The 20,135-nt window shown below is 51.0% G+C and overlaps 1 protein-coding gene across 10 annotated transcripts in view; it reads right to left on the reverse strand.

The window, feature by feature from the left end:
* The window catches only part of umps (uridine monophosphate synthetase), a 52,447-nt gene extending 33,713 nt beyond the window's left edge, over positions 1-18,734 (reverse strand). For all 10 annotated transcript variants that reach the window (XM_038789514.1, XM_038789511.1, XM_038789510.1 and 7 more), the window contains exons 1-2: positions 18,526-18,734; positions 5,961-6,114 (exon numbers count right to left, since the gene is read on the reverse strand). In XM_038789514.1, the coding sequence (XP_038645442.1) occupies positions 5,961-6,114; positions 18,526-18,660 (289 nt within the window). In that variant the 5' untranslated portion in view covers positions 18,661-18,734. The remainder of the gene's footprint in view (positions 1-5,960; positions 6,115-18,525) is intronic.
* Positions 18,735-20,135: the final 1,401 nt, after the last annotated feature.

The following is a 20,135-nucleotide window of genomic DNA, read 5'->3' on the forward strand; positions in this document are numbered from 1 at the left end:
GAGGGAGAGCTATGGCTGATGGGCACAGAGAGAGGGGGAAGACACCCCAGATTCAGTTGGTCACATGGAACGTGAGGGGGCTGAATGGATCGGTGAAGCGGTCCCGGGTCTTGGCACACCTGAAGGGGCTGGGAGCGGACGTGGCTATGCTCCAGGAGATGCACCTTAAGGTGGCGGATCAGGTGAGGCTGAGAAGAGGCTGGGTGGGGCAGGTGTTTCACTCGGGGCTTGATGCGAAGAATCGAGGGGTGGCGATCTTAGTTGGCAAGAGCTTGTCGTTCGTTGCGTTGAATGTGGTGGCAGACAGTGCAGGTAGATACGTAATGGTGAGTGATAGACTTCAGGAGGAGCGGGTGGTTCTGGTCAATGTGTACGCCCCCAACTGGGACGATGCGGGCTTCATGCGGTGAATGTTGATCCAGATCCCGGACCGGGAGACGGGGGTTTGATCTTGGGAGGGGACTTTAATACTGTATTGGATCCGGCTCTGGATCGTTCGAAGTCTAGGACGGGTAAGAGGCCGGCGGCAGCCTCGGTGCTGAGGGGGTTCATGGATCAGATGGGAGAGGTAGACCCTTGGAGGTTTTTGAAGCCGGTGGGTAGGGAGTTCTCCTTTTTCTCCCATGTCCACAAGGCTTATTCCCGGATTTTTTGTTCTCAGCAGGGCGCTAATCCCGAGAGTGGTGGGGGCGGAGTATTCGGCGATAGCCATATCTGACCATGCTCCGCATTCGGTGGACCTGGAGCTGGGGGAGGGGAAGGATCAGCACCCGCTGTGGAGGTTAGATGTGGGGCTTCTGGCAGAGGAGGAAGTATGTGGGCGGGTCCGTAGGGGTATAGAGGGGTATTTGGAAGCCAACGATAACGGGGAGGTGCAAGTTGGGGTGGTTTGGGAAGCGCTGAAGGCAGTGGTTAGAGGGGAGCTGATATCATTCGGGCGTACAGGGAGAGGGGGGAGAGGGTTGAGAGGGAGAGGCTGGTGGAAGAACTGGTAAGGGTGGACAGGAGGTATGCGGATGTCCCGGAGGGGCTTTTGAGGAAGCGTCGCAGTCTCCAAGCGGAGTTTGATACACTGACCACCCGGAAGGCATAGGCACAGTGGAGGAGGGCGCAGGGGGCGGTATACGAGTATGGGGAGAAGGCAAGTCGGATGCTGGCCCACCAGCTCCGGAAGCGGGAGGCAGCGAGAGAGATGGGGGAGTCACAGATGCAGGAGGGAACTTGGTGCGGAGTGGCAGGGACATTAATGGGGTGTTCAGATCCTTTTACGAGGAGCTGTTCCGGGCGGTATCCCCTAGGGAGGTGAGCGGGATGGGCCGCTTTCGGGATAGGCTGGAGTTCCCAAGAGTAGAGGATGAGCGGGTGGAGGGTCTGGGGGCCCCGATTGAGTTGGAGGAGCTGATGGAGGCGCTGGGGAGCATGCAGACAGGGAAAGCACCGGGACCTAACGGGTTCCCGGTGGGGTTTTATAAGAAGTTTTCAGATCTGCTGGGCCCGCTGCTTGTGAGGACCCCGAATGAGGCGAGGGAAGTGGGGGCTCTGCCCCCGACGATGTCTAGAGCAATAATCTCACTGATCCCGAAGCGGGATAAGGACCCCCTCCAGTGTGGGTCTTACAGACCGATTTCGCTCCTCAACGTGGATGCAAAGTTATTGGCTACGGTACTGTCCAGAAGGGTGGAAGATGTGGTCCCGATGGTTATCCATGAGGACCAAACGGGGTTTGTGAAGGGGAAGCAGCTGAATGTCAATGTGCGGCGGCTTCTTAATGTTATGATGATGAGGTCGGCGTCTGGGGAGGCGGAAATAGTAGCATCGATGGATGCGGAGAAAGCTTTTGACAGGGTGGAGTGGAGCTACCTGTGGGAAGTGCTGAGGAGGTTCGGGTTTGGCGAGGGATTCATCAGCTGGGTGAGGTTGCTGTACAGCTCCCCGGTAGCGAGTGTGGTGACGAATGGGAGGTCAGAGGACTTTCGGCTTTCCCGGGGGACGAGGCAGGGATGCCCCCTGTCTCCCTTGCTCTTCGCGTTAGCGATTGAGCCCTTGGCCATGGCGCTGAGGGATTCGAAGAACTGGAGGGGGGGGGGGGGGGGGGGGGGGGGAAGCACCGGTTGTCGCTCTACGCAGATGATTTACTGTTGTACATCGCGGATCCGGCGGGGGGGGGGGGGGGGGGGGGGATGCCAGAGGTGTTGAAGATACTTGGGGAGTTTGGGGACTTTTCGGGCTACAAGCTCAACGTGGGGAAAAGTGAGCTGTTTGTGCTGCACCTGGGGGACCAGGAGAGGGAGATAGGAGAGCTCCCGTTGAAGAGGGCGGAGAGGAGCTTTAGATATCGTGAGGTCCAGGTAGCTAGGAGCTGGGGGGCCCTGAACAGGCTAAACCTTTCGAGGCTGGTGGAACAGATGGAGGAAGAGTTCAGGAGGCGGGACGCGCTGCCACTCTCTTTGGCGGGTAGGGTCCAGTCAGTTACGATGACGGTGCTCCCGAGGTTTTTGTTTCTTTTCCAGTGCCTCCCCATATTGATTCCGAAGGCTTTTTTTAAAAAAGAGGGTTAAGAAGAGCATTCTGGAGTTCGTGTGGGCGCGGAAGACCCCGAGAGTGAGGAGGGTATTCCTGGAGCGAAGAAGGGAGGTAGGCGGTTTGGCGTTGCCCAACCTGTGTGGGTATTACTGGGCTAAGAATGTGGCAATGATTCACAGGTGGGTGATGGAGGGGGAGAGTGCCGCATGGAAGAGGTTGGAGGTGGCGTCCTGTGTGGGTACGAGTTTGGAGGCATTGGTGACGGCCCCGCTTCCACTCCCCCCGGCAAGATATTCCACGAGTCCGGTAGTGGTGGCGTCCCTCAAAATTTGGGGGCAGTGGAGGCGGCACAGGGGGGAAGTGAAGGCCTCAATGTGGGCCCCGATACGGGGCAATCACCGGTTTGCATCAGGGAGAATAGATGGTGGGTTTTTGAGTTGGCATAGGGCAGGCATCAGGTGGATGGGGGACCTTTTGCTCGATGGGATGTTTGCGACTTTAGAGGAGTTGGAGGGGAAGTGGGGCCTCCCCCCGGGAATGCTTTCAGGTATATGCAGATTAGGGCGTTTGTTAAGCAGCAGGTGGCGGAGCTCCCGCTGCTGCCGCCTAGGGGGGTGCAGGATAGGGTGCTCTCGGGGACATGGGTCGGTGAGGGTAGGATCTCGGCAATTTATCAGATGATGCAGGAAGAGGAGGAGGCCTCGGTGGAGGAGCTGAAAGCGAAGTGGGAGGAGGAGCGAGGGGAAGAGATAGACGATGGGACGTGGGCGGATGCCCTGGGGAGGGTGAACTCGTCCTCTTCTTGCACACGGCTCAGCTTAATTCAGCTGAAGGTGCTGCATAGGGCGCACATGACTGGGGCCAGGATGAGCCGGTTCTTTGGGGGAGAGGACAGGTGTGGGAGGTGTTCGGGAGGCCTGGCGAACCACACCCACATGTTTTGGGCATATCCAGCGTTGGAGGGGTTTTGGTAAGGGGTGGCGGGGACCTTGTCAAAGGTGCTCGGGTCCAGGGTGGAGCCGGGCTGGGGGCCTGCAATCTTTGGGGTAGCATCGGAGCCGGGAGTGCAGGAGGCGAGAGAGGCTGGTACCCTGGGCTTTGCGTCTCTAGTAGCCCGGCGTAGGATTCTCTTACAGTGGAGGGACGCAATGCCCCCGAGCCCAGAGGCCTGGATCAATGACATGGCCGGGTTCATCAGGCTGGAAAAGGTTAAGTTTGCCCTGAGGGGGTCGGTACAAGGGTTCTTTCGGCGGTGGCAGCCCTTTCTCAATTTCCTGGCGGAGGGTTAGAGGGTGGTCAGTCTCAGCAGCAACCGGGGGGTGGGTTTGGGGTTTGTTTTTGCGACAGTGTGTTTGCTATTTTCTTCTTTTTTGTATTGTTATTAGTTATTAATTTATTGCTTTGTATTGGGGGGGATTTCTCTTTCTGTTTAGTTTTACACCTTGTTTACTTTAACTGTTGGGAGAAAATTTGTTGTTGAAAAATTTGAATAAAAATTATTTTTAAAAAAATAAAATAAAACGAGAGATCATCATCTTAGAATAAGAGGTAGCAAATTTAAAACAGATTTGAGGAAAAGCTACTTCTTGCAAAGGGTTGTGAATCTGTGGAATTCTCTACCCCAGAGTGCAGAGGATGCAGGGACAGCGAGTACATCTGAGGAGAGTTAGATTTTTAATTGGTAATGGGTTGAAGGGTTGTGGAGAACGAGCAGGATGGTGGAGTTGAGGCCAGGATGGAATCAGCCATGATCACATTGAGTGTTTGGCTCGGGAGGCTAATTGCCTACTCCTGCTCAGAGGTCATGTTTTTTAGGGAGGAGATGCTCTGGCTGATTTCGTAATCCAGCTCTTGACCTGCAACAGTGTAGGTAGCAGATGAGGAACATATCAGCCATGATAGAATGGCGGAGCAGACTCGATGGGCCAAATGGCCTAGTTCGACCCCTATATCCTGTGTACTTGTAAGATGGATTTTAATGGAAGCGATTGAGGTTATCCATTTTGGACCTAAAAAGGATTGATCAGGGTACTTTCTAAATGGTTTGAAGCTAAATTCAATGGATGTCCAAAGAAACCTGGGGGTTCAGGTTCATAGATATTTAAAATGCCACAAACAAGGACAGAATATAATCAAGAAGGCTAATGGTATGCTGGACTTCATATCTAGAGGACTGGAGGATGAGGACGTAGACGTTATGCTGCAGCTTTACAAAACCCTAGTTAGACCTCACTTTGAGTATTGTGAGCAGATCTGGGCACTATACATTAGGGATACTTTGTCCTTGGTGGGAGTGCAAGCTAAGTTTACAAGAACAATACCTGGACTTCAGGGGTTAAGTTATGAGGTGAGATTGTGCAAATTAGGCCTGCTTTCTCTGACCAAAGACTGCAAGATATTAACAGAAAAAGACAGGCTAGATAAAGATAATCTGCTTCCACTGGTTGGAGATTCTAGGACTAGGAGGCATAGTCTAAAAATTAGGGCCAGATCATTCTGGAGAAATGTTAGGAAGCAATTCTACACACAAAGGGTGGTACAGGTTTGGAGCTCGCTTCGACAACTGGCAACTGATTCGGGATCAGTTCTTAAATTTTGTGTCTGAAAAATAAACTTTTGGTAAGCAAAGGTATTAAGGGATGTGGGACGATGGCAGGTATATGGGCCAATGGCAGGTATATGGAGTTAGGCTGCAGATCAGCCATGATCGCATTGAATGACAAAGCAGGCAGGAGTGACTGAATGGCCTACTACTGTTCCTATGTGGATGAGATTTGATATTATTATTTCCAGAGAAATTCAAGCAAGGCGGAAGGCAGCTGCTGTCTTTTCCAGAAGGGAAACACACACCTGAAATGGCATAAGGAGGTGTGTGAGAGAGAGGGCGAATAGGGAACGGCAAGCTTGAGGATGGCACGGTGCGCACAAGGGTGTGGCACACGCGAGGGCGCATCACGCGTGAAGAGGGCACGGTACACGCAAGACAAGGGTGAAGAGGGCACTGCACAAGTGAGAGGAGTGAGGAGGATATGGCACGCGCGAGAGACCTGCTGGGTTTTTCCAGCAGCCTCAGTTCTTGTTTCAGATTCCAGCATACGCAGTAATTTGTTTTAAATATTTATTTTAGTATTAAAAATTACAACTTGATTCCCCATTGTGTCATGTTTTTTTCAAGAGTTACACAGGGTCCATATGACCACTCAGAGCAAGTAATGCATAAGAAAATGCATGCTCTGCATTGCACTGTTACTAATCTCTCTTTAGAGCTCTGAAGCAGTTTGGTGAGTTTTACAGCATCCACAATATTTTGCTTTTAGGTACCAACGTGTTAGGACATTTGAAGCTCTTAAGCCGTCAATTACTACATTACCAATTTCAGCATTTTAGTTCAATTTCAGGGTAAAATGTATCGCCAAGTATACGTATTGTGGGTTTACCATAATCTTTTGCTTCCTTTCGACGAATGAGCATGGGTATTTTCTTGGAAGAACAGATAATGGTTGCAAGAGGTAAAGCAGTGTATGGAACCCCACAAACAGAATTGCACTTGATTCCAGCATTGTTTGCAGTTAGCCAAAGGAGTTCTGAAACCTGTTTAAAAAAAATAAATTTGTCAAATGAAATTACTAAATTGAGGGGCCACAATACATTTTTAACAAGGTTACACGAGAATTTAGATATATATATATCCTAATGAATATTGCAAGCAAAATAGTCAAGCTCGTACTCCATATCAAAATAGATACAGGACATTTTGTTTCAATTCAACCATGGAACATAACCAGTGCTGGACCAGCCAGCATTTACTGCCCTTGTTAAATCCCTGCAGTCTGTGTGATAAAGGGACTCCAGTGTTGTTTCATTTTAAACGCATTTTATTCAAACTTGTATCAAAGTAGGTTACAGCAAGTAAATACCCCGGGAAACATTCTTCCCAAGAATCAACTATACAGTTTCTCCAGGTTTTTCTCCTTTTTCACCCCCCTCCCCATCACCCAACCCCCCCCCCCCCCTCCCAAAACAACGAACAGTTCCTCAAACATGGTCACAAACATCCCCCACATTTTCTCAAACTCCCCTGCTGAGTCCCTTAACTCATACTTTATCTTCTCTAATCGCAGGACGTCATACAGGTCACCCAACCATGCTGCTACCCCCGGTGGCGATATTTGGGGTTTAAGCTCATGGAGAGGAGGAAGGCCGATGTCTTGGCCTTCGACACTCTGATTGCACAGCGACAAATTTTGCTGGCGTGGCGGTCAGCATCGCCACCTTCCTGCGGTTAGAGAAGATAAAGTATGAGTTAAGGGGCTCAGCAGGGGAGTTTGAGAAAGGTGGGTGATGTTTGTGACCGTGTTTGAGGAGCTGTTCGTCGCAGAGTGTGGGTGAAAAAGGAGGAAAATCTGTACAAACTGTGTAGTTGATTGTTGGGAAGAATGTTTCCCAGGGTGTTTATTTGCTGTAACCTACTTTGATAAAAGTTTGAATAAAATGCGTTTAATAAAAAAAAACACAAACAGTCCCATAAAACAGGAGGGGGGATGGGAACATCCATCCCCACATAAACCTTTCACCCCTACAACACCTTCCAATCTCAACATTGAACAGAACCCCCCCCCCCCCCCCCCCCCCAATCCCTACACCCACTTCAAACATGCTCCCTACCATTACATAGTGCCAGCACCCCGGTTCCCAAGCATTGTCCACTCGGTTCTCCCCCGGTTTATGCCCCTTAATGAAGTCTTCGGCTGCTTCTGGGGTCTGAAATGTCACCCATAATTTCGGCGGGTAGAGCACCCCAAACCTGATCTGCCGCCGGTACAGCACCACCTTGGCCTTGTTGAAACCTGCCCGATGTTTTGCCAATGCGGCTCCAATGTCCTGGTAAATCCGGACATTATTTCCCTCCCAGTCGCCGCTAAGCTTCTCCCTGGCCCACTGTAGAATTTTCTCTTTCTCCACAAATTTATGGAGTCTCACGATCACCGCCCGCAGTGGCTCCCCAGCTCTAGGCTTTTGCCTCAGAGACCTATGCGCTCGGTCCACTTCAGGTGCCTCATCTAGCACCCCTTCTGCCACCAATCCAGCCAGCATCCTCGAGACGTACCTCGTGGCACTCTCACCTTCCACTCCTTCAGGCAGCCCCACTATTCGCAGGTTCTGCCTTCGCGAGGCATTCTCCTGCTCCTCCACCTTTGCCCTCAGCATTTTACAAAGGTCTCCTAGGAGCCCCACCTCCGCCTCCAGAGCGACCACACGATCGCTGTGGTTCGGGATCACTCCTTCAATCTCCCGAATCTGTGACCCCTGCACCTCCAAACACCTCTCCATCCGTTCCAAAGTACTCTTCAGGGGTACCACAGCTTCTGCAATGGCCTTTGCATGATCCTCATGCATTTCTTTCCTCTGTTTATGGAATTCCACCTTGATAAAAGTCATCAGTTCCTGTATCTGGGGCCTTACAGCTTGCCCCTCGTCGCCTGCATGCTGGAAGAGACTGTCTGTGAAGCACAAGACTGTTTCAACTTTCCAGCCAACCCTCTCACTGTTTTCTGCCGGGTCCGGTGATCAGAATACATACCATTCCAGGGGGAAACTACTCCTCTAACATTCACCTACGCCTTTTCACCAAAGTTCCACCCGGATCGGGGTAAAAAGAGCCCTTTTTTGTCACTTTGAACAGGAATAGCCCTTTATGTGACCAATCACTCCATGGTCACAAGCGGAAGTCTCGACTCCCAGTGTTGTTAAGTAGGGCGTTCCAGCATTATGACCGAGTGATGGTGAAGGAACAGCAATAGATTTCCAAGTCAGGATAGTGGATCGCTTGGAGGTAAATTGCAGGTGACAGTATTCCCATACAGTCACTCCCTTTCCTTTCTAGGTGGAAAGGGGCCACAGGTTTGGGAGGTGCTGTGAAAGAGTCCATGACAAGTCAATGCAATGCACCTTGTAGCTAGTACATAAAGTAACCTGGTTGTGCAAATGGTTGGGTGGGGGGGGGGGGGGGGGATGTTTAAAAAAAAAAGAAATTAAGGCATTTAACACAACCAAAAAGAGAGAGCGAGCACCCCCCCCCCCCCGCTGAAATCTTAACTGTTTTCGAAGTAGTCTATGAACAGCTTCCATCTCTGGGAAAACCCCTCCACAGTCTCGCTCAAGGCAAACTTGATCGTTTCCAACCTGAGGAATTCCGCGAGATCGCTCACCCAAACCACGGTTCCGGCGGCACCGAGTCCCTCCATTCCAAGAAGAGTCATCTCCGGGTTACCAGGGAGGCAAAGGTCAGTACATCGCCCTCTCTCGGCCCCTGGACTCCCGGATCTTCTGACACTGCAAAGATTGCCACTTCTGGACTCGGGACCACCTTCACCCTCAACACCTCAGACATAATGTCAGCAAACCCCCGCCAGAATCCCTCCAGCTCCGGACAGGCCCAAAACATGTGGACATGGTTCACGGGCCTAGCCGCGCACCGTCCACACCCATCCTCTACTCCCTCAAAAAACCTACTCCTCCTGGCCATCGTCATATGTGTCCGCTGGACTACCTTGAAGTGAATAACTCTGGAAGGGAATGTGTTCACTCTCCTCAAAGCCTCCCCCCACAGCTCAGCCTCCAACTCCCTTACCAGCTCTTCCGCGCACTTGCGCTTGACTTCTCCTATCGGGTCGCTCTCCCAGTCCATTAGCTCTTTGTGGATCTCCGAGACTCTGCCCGCACCCACCCGTCCTTAACACCATCTTGTCCTGCAGCTCCGGGGGGGCGGCAGGTCAGGAAAGGACAGGGCACCTGCTTCCTCACAAAGTCCTTCACCTGCAAATACTGGAACCCATTCCCGCTGGACAGCTCATATTTGTCTACCAGCCCCTTCAAGTTTGAAAAGCTGCCCCCAACCGCTCAATCCCCGCCTGCCGCCACCCCCGGAACCCCGTGTCTAGCCCACCCAGAGCGAACGTATGATTCCAACAGGTCGGTGCCTAAACCAAGGCCCCCTCCAGCCTCAGGTGCTGCTGCCACTGTCCCCACACACTAAGGGCCGCTGCCACCAGTAGACTTGTGGAGTACCTGGCCAGTGGGAACAGCAGAGGCGTCAACAGTGCCCCTAAACTCGAGTCCTTACAAGAGGCTGCCTCCATACGCTCCCAAACTGACCCCTCCCCCACTTCCTTACCATGGCTATATTTGCTGCTAAGTAATAATTCATAAAATATGGCAGAGCAAGCCAGCCAGTCTTCCCCCCCCCCCCCCCCCCCTAGCACCACCTCCTTCACCCTGGGGGCTTTACCCACCCACACAAACCCCAAAATCAGTGCATTAACCCTCCTACATAAAGCCTTTGGGATAAAGATCGGGAGGCTCTGGAACACAAAAAAAAACCTTGAGAACCTTCATCTTCACACACTGCACCCACCTCGCCAATGACAGTGGGAGCACATCCCACCTGTTAAAATCCCCCTTCCTTTGCTCTACAAGCCGGGCCAGATTCAACTTGTGTAACTGCTCCCACCCCTGCACCACCTGGATGCCCAGATACCTGAAACTGCAGCTCACTCAGCCTCCTCTCCTGCCCCCCCCCCCAAACACCTGGATTGGGAAGACCTCACTATTCCCCATATTTAATTTGTACCTAGAGAACTGGCCGTATTCCTCCAATATGCCCATGATCCCTCCAATACCTTCCAGTGGGTTCGATATATAGAGCAATAAATCGTCTGCATACAACGAGACCCTATGCTTTCCACACACCCCCTGCCACTATCCCCTGCCAACCCTTTGACGCTCTAAGCACCATTGCCAATGCAAAAAGCAGTGGGGAGAGTGGGTAACTTGCCTTGTCCCACGATGCAACCTAAAATATCCCAAACGCACCCGGTTCATCCGCATACTAGCTGCCGGCACCCAGTACAACAACCGGGCCCAATCCACAAATCCCTGCCCAAACCCAAACCGTTCCAGCACCTCCCACAAGTAATCCCATTACACCCGGTTAAAGGCCTTCTCCGTGTCCAGAGCTCTCATCACCTCCATATTTCTTCCCTCATTATAACGTTTAACAAATGCCTAATACTGGCCGACTGATGTCTCCCCTTTACAAATTCCGTCTGGTCTTCCCCTATCACCCCTGGCACACAGTCCTCAATCTGGAGGCCAAGATCTTCGTCAGTAACTTGGCATCCACATTCAGCAATGAAATTGGCGGGAGGACCCACACTGCTCCGGGTCCTTATCCTTATTTAAAATTAAGGAAATTGAGGCCTGCGACAACGTTGGGGGGGCGGGGGGGGGGGGGGGGGGGGCTCCTCCTTCTCCTCATTTAATGCCCTTACAGCAGGGGCCCCAGGTCACCAGAGAAGTTTTTATAAAATCCCACCGGGAAGCCATCCGGGCCAGGTGACTTCCCTGCCTGCATCACCCCATACCGTCCATCACCTCCACCAATTCAATGGGTGCTCCCAGCCCCTCCACCAGGTCCTCCTCCACCTTGGGGAACTCCAACCCACCTAAGAAATCCCTCATTGCCTCCACCACGGCCAGGGATACCAAATCAATATGGCCTCTTGTAAAAGTCCTCAAATACCCCCATTGACCCCCCCACTGCGTTTAAGACCATATTACCCCTTCTATCCTTCACCTTTCTAATCTCCCTCGCCACCTCCTGCTTCTTCAATTGGTGTGCCTACATCCTCCTAGCCTTTTCCCCATATTCATACACTGCCCCCCTGGCCTTCCTGAGCTGCCCTACCCACAGATATCAGTCCAAACTCCATCTGGAGCTTCAGCCGCTCTTTCAGCCACCCAGACTCTGGGGCCTCCGAATACCACCGATCAACCTGCAGCATCTTATCCACCAACCTTGCGACCTCAGCTCACTCCATCTTGTCCCTATGCGCCCGTATCGATATAAACTCCTCCGACCACTGCTTTCAGCGCCTCCCACAGTGTGGCGGCTGAGACCTCCCCCATGTCATTCAGCTCCACATACCCCTGAACAGTAGCCCTCACCCGCTCACAAACCTCCTCATCAGCTAATAATCCTACATCTAACCTCCACTACGGGAGCTGCTGCCACCCCCCCGATCCACCCGAAAGTCCACCCAATGCGGCACATGGTCTGAGACCACAATCGCTGAGTACTCTGAGCCGACCACCCCCGCCAACAAAGTCCTATCCATCACAAAATAAAATAAACGATCCAGGAGTACACCCTATATACATGGGAGAAGAACGAAAATTCCTTTGCCCTCGGCCTACCAAACAAAACAACAATCCCAACCCCCACTAACACAATAATCACCTGCTCACCTCCCACTGCGCTCCCGTGAACTAGCCCGCCCAGCTCGCCTGGCAGCCCCCACCCACGGTACCTAACATCCTACCCCCCACTGATTACACCCTCCACCCCCATGGTGCAAAAATCAATAAGAAAAAAAAAAGGAGACTAACACACAGAGGGAAAAAAAGGGTGCACTCACCCAGCACGACCCTCCTGCATTTCATCAAATAACCCCAAGTGAGAAAAAAAGGGTTCCCCTCCAATTCCCCCCCCCCCCCCCCCCCGCCGCCAAGCGAAACAGGAAAGTAACAATAACCCAAAAAAAAAAACAAAAAACCCCAAACTCCCCAGAAAGGGGGAGCAAAGAGAACCAACATCCCCAAACACCTCCACCAAAGTTCAATGTCCTCCTTCTTAAAGATCCCGAATTTTGAGATGGGCCAGGTACAACACCGAACTTCAAACCTTTCTTAAAGAGGGCACTTTATTCGATTGAAACTCGCTTTCTTCTTGGCCAGTTCCGCACCCAAGTCCTGATATACCCGGAGCTCATTACCATCCCAGGTACATCTTCTCGTCTGCCTGGCCCACCTCAAGATCCTTTCCTCATCAAGTAATCAGTGCAACGTCATCGGCGGCTCGTTCGCCTGTGGCTTACTCATCAGCGCCCTACGCGCCCGATCCACCTTCAGGGGACGGTCGAAGGCCCCCTCTCCCAGCATTTTGGCTACATACAAACCAGCGTCCGGCTCCCTCAGTGCCCTCTAATAACCCCAGAATCCTCAAATTCTGTCTCCTGGAGCGGTTCTCCAGACCCCCTACTTTTATTTGAGCCCCTTTTGGGTATCCCTCAACATCCCGATTTAAGCCACCAACGAAGCAAGCTGCTCCTCATGCTCCCCCACCTTCTGGATTGCCTGACTTTGGGTCACCAACCTCAGCTCCACATGATCGATCCCCACTTTCAGCGGGTCTACCATTTTCGTCAGGTCCTCTAGAGATTCTCTTCTCATTCAAGAAGTGCACCAGCTGCTCCATCGATCATCGAGATGATAGGGCCGATCCCTTGCTCTCCGCCATTTTTCCCTGTGTTGCAGGAAAAGTTTCTTGCCATAACAGCTCCTTTCTTCTAAAATAACTTCTGGCCCACAAATCCATTCATCGGTGGGGTATAATCTTCCTCCACCACCCCTGCATCCCTTTCCATTAAAACATCCACTTGTTAATCGGGGAAAAGGACCAACAAAACCGCCTTGAGCAGGAGCTGCCAAACGTGTGACCACTCACACCAAGGCCGCCACCGGAAGTCAGAAGGAGTGAATGTTTAAGATGATGGAATGGCAATCGAAAAGATCAATTTGTCCTCAAGGTTCTCAAATGTCATTGGAGCTGCAGTCATTCAGGCAAAAGGAAAGAATTCCATCATACTTCTGACTTGTGCCTGCTAGATAGTGGATAGGCTTTGGGAAGTCTGTTGGGAAGATGTGCAGGTTAGGTGGATTGACTATGCTAAATTGCCCCTTAAGTGTGCAGATTAGGTGGGGTTACGGGGATAGGGCAGGCAGTGGCCTAGGTAGGGTGCTCTTTCAGAGGGTCAGTGCAGACTCGATGAGCCGAATGGCCCCTTTCTATACTGTAGGGATCCTCTGATTCTAAGTCAGGAGGTGAGTTACCTGCCACAAGATTCCTAGCTTCCAACATGCTCTTACAGCCACTGCATTTATGTAGCCTCATGTGGGCCAGTGGCGCCATGGATAAAGCGTCTGACTACGCATCAGAAGATTCCAGTTTCGACTCCTGGCTGGCTCAGGGTTAACTTTCTAACATCAGTTCACAAACTCATATGTTCAATTCCATGAAAAAACATCATTTATATAGCCGGCACAGCTAATTATATGGTCAACGTCACTACGAGATGTTGATAGTGGGGTATTCAGCAATGGCAATGCCATTGAATACCAAGGCGAGATGGTTAGATTCTCTCTTGTTGAGATGGTCATTGTCTAGCATGACTGCTCCTTGCCACTTGTCAGCCCAAGCAGGTCTTGCTGTTTTGTTCAGAGTTGCGAATGGAACTACACTTTGAAATCATTCCTGAAAATTCCCACCTATGATGGAGGGAAGGTCACTGATAAAGCAGCTGCAGATGATTTGACCTAGGGCACTGTCCACAAGAACATCTACAATGATGTCCTGGGCTCAGATGATTGGCCTATAGCAGCCATAACCATCTTCCATTTTGCTAGGCACGAATCCAGCCAGTGGAGAATTGTTTGCCCCTCAGTCCCATTGACCAGGGCTTCTTGGTGTCACACACAATCAAATGTTGTCTTGATTTCAAAGATAGTCACTCTCATCTCTGCTCTTTTGTTGATGGACCACGATAATGAGGTTTGGAGACAGATACTGCCATACCTACTGAGTTTTTCCAACATTTTCTGATTTAATTCCCTCCTTTCACTACTCGACACCCCATTCCTTTACTTTCCTTCTCTCTTATCTTCAGGGTTTTTCTCTTTAAGAAGTGAGCCAATAGGAGCAGGCTGAGGCTTGGGTATTAGTTCAAAGTAACAGTTTAAGACATATGCCAGTGACTGGTTGTCACTGTGTTTGGAGTATAGTGGGAAAGAATTTATTGAAAACCCATGTTCACATGTAAAAGTCTGATGCTAGACATCAGTAATACTACCACATGCTCGTTGTTGGGTCGGAGAGTCCGTTGGCAGCTGACAGCAGGGATAGTGAAGATTGGACTCAACCTTTGTTAGCCTGGGCCAGTCACAGAAAAATAAAGTGCAGAAGAGGCCCTTCAGCCCATCGAGTCTGCACCAACACATGAAAAAACAACTAATCCCATTTGCCACATAGCCTTGAATGTTATGACATGCCAAGTGCTCACCCCACAATCTGTTCCCCCCACCCCCAACCCCTGGCACTCTCTCTCCCTCCTCCCCCTTTTTGCTATCCTAGTCAACCAACCAGCCATATATATCTCCTTCACCACCCTTAACGGTAGCACAGTGGTTAGCACTGTTGCATAATAGCGCCAGGGTCCCAGGCTTGCTTCCCAACTGTCTGAGCGGAGTCTGCACATTCTCCCCGTGTCTGCAAGGGTTTCCTCCAGGTCATCTGGTTTCCTCCCACAAGTCCCAAAAGATGTGCTGTTCGGTGAATTGGACATTCTGAGTGTGGCGACAAGGCGATTTTCACAGTAACTTCATTGCAGTGTTAATGTAAGCCTACTTGTGACAACAATTATGTAACAATTTGTACACCTCTACTGACCCCTGGAGAATGGGTCATACAGGCCATTATCATTGTTAATCACGGATGTGAAAGTGTTGGCTAAGCTAGTGACGGGGAGGATGGAAGGATGCGTTCCTGGGGTGGTCGCAGAGACAAAATGGGTTTTGTAACGGGCAGGCAACCATCCAGAAACATGAGGCGATTATTATATATGATCATTACCCCAAAAGGACGGATATCAGAGGTAGTGGTCTCTATTGGCGCAGAGAAGGCTTTCGACTGGTGGAGTGGCGGTACCTGTTTCAGGTTTTGGGACGGTTTGTGCCGAGGTTTGAGCCATGGGTGCGTCTGCTGTATGTGGCCCGGTGACGAGCGTACTGATAAACAAGTTGAATTCACGGAGCTTCGGGTTGCATAGGGGAATGAGGCAGGGGTGCTCGCTGTTGCCACTGTTGTTCGTGCTGGCCCGAAGGGGGGTCAATAGAGTGGCAGGGGATAATGAGGAGGAGTAGGGAACACTAGGTGTCGCTATATGCAGACAACCTGCTGCTGTTTATATCGGACCCTTTGGAGAGTATGGGGAGAATTATGGACATACAAGAGAGGTTCGGGGCCTTCCAGGGCTACAGAGCAGAATGTCGGAAAGAGTGAGGTGTTTCCAGTGAATGCGGTGGGTTGGGGAGCCAATCTTGGGGTGTTGCCATTCAGGGTTGCCATATTTAGGGGTTCAGGTGACGGGGGTGTGGACGACGACGCACAAATGTAACCTGACAAAGCTAGCACAGGAGGTAAAGGAGGACTTTAGGAGATGGGAGCACTAGCAGGAAGACTCCAGATGGTAAAAATGAACATCTGCCAAGATTCCTGTTTGTATTCCAGACCCTCCCGATCTTCATTCGGAAGGCCTTTTTCTGGAAACTGGATGCGATTTTGGAGTTTATATGGACGGGGAAGGTACCTAGTGCCACAGAGGCAGAAAGGGGGCTGGCGATACCAAATCTGTTGCACTACTATTGGGCGGAGAAGGCAAGGTGGTGGTGGGAAAGAGAGGGGTTAGAATGGGTTAGCATGGAGGAGGAGTCCTGCAGGAGGTCCAACCTGAGGGTCAAGATGACGCCGGCGCTTCCGCTGGCACCAAGGAGGTACATGGTGAGCCCGGTGGTACAGTCCACGATTAGGGTGTGGAAGTGTGGAACCAGTTGCAGAGACTATTAGGATGCAGGGGATGTCAGTGCTAACACCGTTGTGTGGGCACCATGGGTTTAAGTCGGGGGAGGCGGATGGCATGTATAGGAGGTGGGGCTGGTGAAAGTGAAGGATTTATATCTGGAGGACAAGTTTGCAAGTCTGGAAGAGCTGCAGGAGATGGTGGAGCTTCCGAAGGGACGCGAGTTCAGGTATATGCAAGTGAGGAACTTTGCGTAGCAGAATGGAGAGGGTTTCACAAGCTGCCGGAGTATACCATATTGGAGCGGTTGCTGCTCCCGAATGTGGAAGCGGACAGGAGGACTGGGGATGATATACGGGTGGCCGGGGGAGCAGGGTGGTCAGGATTAAGGCGAAATGGGAGGAGCTGGGGAGTGGGGCAATGCGTCGGGTGAATTTGACTTCCTCATGTGCGAGAATGAGTTTGAATCAGTTTAAGGTGGTGCACATGACTCGGGTAAGGATTTGATTTATTGTCACATGTACCAAAGTACAGTGAAAAGTATATTTCTGCGGCCGAGGGAACATATACAGTACATACATAGTAGACAAAAAGAATAATCAACAGAGTACATTGACGAATGGTACATTGACAAACAATGATCGGTTACAGTACGGAACAAAGGGCCAAACAAAGCAAATGCGTGGGTTCTTCCAGGAAGTGGTGGTCGAATGTGAGCGAATCAGATGCGCATATGTTCAGCAAATCATGCGCATATGTTCTGTGGCTGTGAGAAGTTGGAGGTACCGGAAGAGGGGGTTTGGGATGTCATTGAAGACCGTGGGGGTAGAGGCCAGGCTGGACCCTATGGTGGTGATTTTTGGAGTATTGGAAATGTCAGTGCTGATGGAGGGGAGAAAGGCCAACGTTGTGGCCATTGCCTCTTTTGTTGCCCGGCGAAGGATTCTGTTGGAATGGCGATCGACAATACCACCAGGGACGGCGGCATGGCTGGGAGACCTGAAGGACTTTCTCCATCTGGAAAAGATTAAATTTGGATTGAGGGGATCAGCGGAAGGCTTTGAGACACAGTCGGGATTGTTCGTGACCATGTTTGAGGAACTATTTGTCGGTCAGCGGGGAGGGGAACTTGCACAAACTGCGAAGTGTGGAGAATGTTCTTTGATTTACTTATGTTTTTGTACCTTTGAATATGTTTGGAATAAACAGCCTTCCTATAACGTGGCAAACAGAGTTGCACGCAGTACTCCAGCTGTGGCCTCTGCCTCTTTCACAACCCTATTGACCTACCCTTCTGTCTTCAGAGATCGATGAATAAATACGCCAAGGACCCTTTGTTCCTCAGAACTTCCCAGTGTCATGCCGTTCATTGAATAGTTCCTTGCCAAATTACTCTTTCCTAAGCATATCATCTCACACTTTTCAGGGTTAAATTCCATCTGCCACTTTTCTGCCCATTTGATCATCCTGTCTACATCTTCCTGGAACCTCACTGTTAATCACCCGGCCAATCTTTGTGTCATTCACAAATTTACTGATCCTACCCCGCATATAATCATCTGTGTAGCTTAAATCAATGACAAATAATAGGAGACCCAGCACAGATCCCTGGGGTACACAACTGCCTTACAGTCACTAAAGCAGCCATCTATCATCACCCTCTGTCTCCGACAAATAAGCCAATTTTGAATTGACCTCATCAAATTACCCAGTATCCCATGTGCCTTTGCCTTTGCTGAAATCCATAGGGCTGTTTAGCACAGGGCTAAAATCACTGGCTTTGAAAGCAGACCAAGCAGGCCAGCAGCATGTGCTACCATGTCACCCTGTCATCCCGAACAGACGTCGGAATGTGACGACTAGGGTCTTTTCACAGTAACTTCATTGCAGTGTTACTGTAAGCCCACTTGTGACAATGAAGATTATTATTCTCTCACCTGGTCCAAGTTCCCTTCCACTCCCACATCAGCTATAGGGGGGAGAAGTCAGCACCATTCGTAGAAGCGTCTGAAAACCTTATTGATAATTGGTCTGGATTTGTTAGAAAGTGTAATTAAATGTAGTGCAGCAATACACACGTTATCAACGGGATTGCACATTGCAGGGATTTACATGCAGCAGTAATGCCGTCAATCAGGACCCGTCTCAGGAAATCTATGGATCTATATAGATTGTGGAATGTGGGAAGCAGTAAATAAATACCCATCCACCGTCAATCCACTCTGCCAGCAATGACCTGCATACGGCCAAACCACCGATCAGGTGTTGGGCGGAAACAAGCATAAACGGCCTGGTCTGCAATGACATTTACCTGGTTCAGTAATATCGGATGAGACACAATGACCCTCAAATCGATGTAAACTGGTGACGATATCCCACTTTTTAGCACGAAGCTTCCAAACTTCACCGCCCGAACTTTAAACAACTCAAGCACCAAGGACTCCATTTTGGCCACGCCACGCCGCTCCTTTGCGTCGACAAAGACCCTCCCCGGGCCAGACCGATCACCGCTGCGCCGGCAAAAAAAACCATCCCCTCCTCGCGCCCCCCGCCGGCCGGAGGATCGATCGCCCTCTGCGCCTGCGCGCGCACCCACGTCTAAACAGCAACAGTGATCCTTATACAGTATAAATGAATCAATTACCTCACAGCACCAGGGACCTGGATTCAATTCTGCACTTGGGTGACTGTGTGAAGAGTGTACTTTCTTCCAGTGTTTGAGTGGGTTTCTTCCAGATGCTCCTCCCACAGTACAAAGATGTGTAGGTTAGGTGGATTGACCACTCTTTTGAGGTCAACCAAATATAAGAAAGGCACAAACTTTAGGGACAAAGCAAAAAAGGGCCACTCCTGATAGGGGCACTCCCTGCAAGCAACAAAGATCAAAAGGACATAGAATCCCTACAGTGCAGAAGGAGGCCATTCAGCCCATTGAGTGCACCAACCCGTCGACAGACCACCCTGACAAGGCCCCACTCCCCCGCCCTATTCCAGTAACCTCAACCAATCTTTGGACACAAAAGAGCAATTTTAGAATGGCCAATTCACCTAACCTGCACATCTTTGGACTGTCGGAGGAAACCCACGCAGACAAAGGGAGAACATGCAAACTCCACACAGTCACCTGAGGTTGGAATCGAATCCAGGTCGCTGGCACTGTGAGGCAGCAGTGCTAACCACTGTGCTATTAAATGAGAGTGCAATTAATGGGGTCAATAAAGCACTCCAACCCCTGCAGTTTCGGGGCTTGGGGCCAATGTGGAATTCTGTCCAAGCAGGGGTTCGCTCAGACGGGAGACCACTGCACACCTGCGCGTCCTCTAGACCGTGAATACCATTGGGTCCCTGCACGACCGTTTTGATGGCATTGGCTGCGAGCCGGACGTCCACCGCCGCCCATTGTGCTAACTCGTGCGGTGTCACCCAGCTCACTCCTCCGCCACCCAGCACATCCCCGATCCTGGTCACCATGGCAGACATAACCCGCTCCTCCACCAGCCACTTGAAATGGTACTGGTAGAGGTGCGGACTCCTGAGAAGCAGCTTCCTGACGACAGCTACCACTCCTGATGGGAAGGGCTGCGGTGCGAGGTGACCATGTTCCAGACTTTGAGCAGGTCCTGGTAAAAGACGGGCAGTGCCTGCAATGGGTAACGAAAACCCTGCAGATCTATGAACAGGAGCTGCATGTCATAATTCAGGCCATGAATTTGGTGGAAGAAGTATGTCGCTAGGGCAAACCATCGTGGAGGGGCCTCAATGTAAAGGTGTCGCTGCAGGTTCTGAAGATAAAAGGTCGCCATCTGGGTGCACAGATGCCTGACTATCCTCCCTAAGCGAGAGATTCAGAATCTCAACAGTAACCCAGTGCAGTGTCTTGTCCCAGAAGAACTCTGCAAGCATTCTCTGGAGCTTTGTGCC

The sequence above is a fragment of the Scyliorhinus canicula genome, chromosome 2 (genome assembly GCF_902713615.1).
Source record: "Scyliorhinus canicula chromosome 2, sScyCan1.1, whole genome shotgun sequence".
NCBI lineage: Eukaryota > Metazoa > Chordata > Chondrichthyes > Carcharhiniformes > Scyliorhinidae > Scyliorhinus > Scyliorhinus canicula.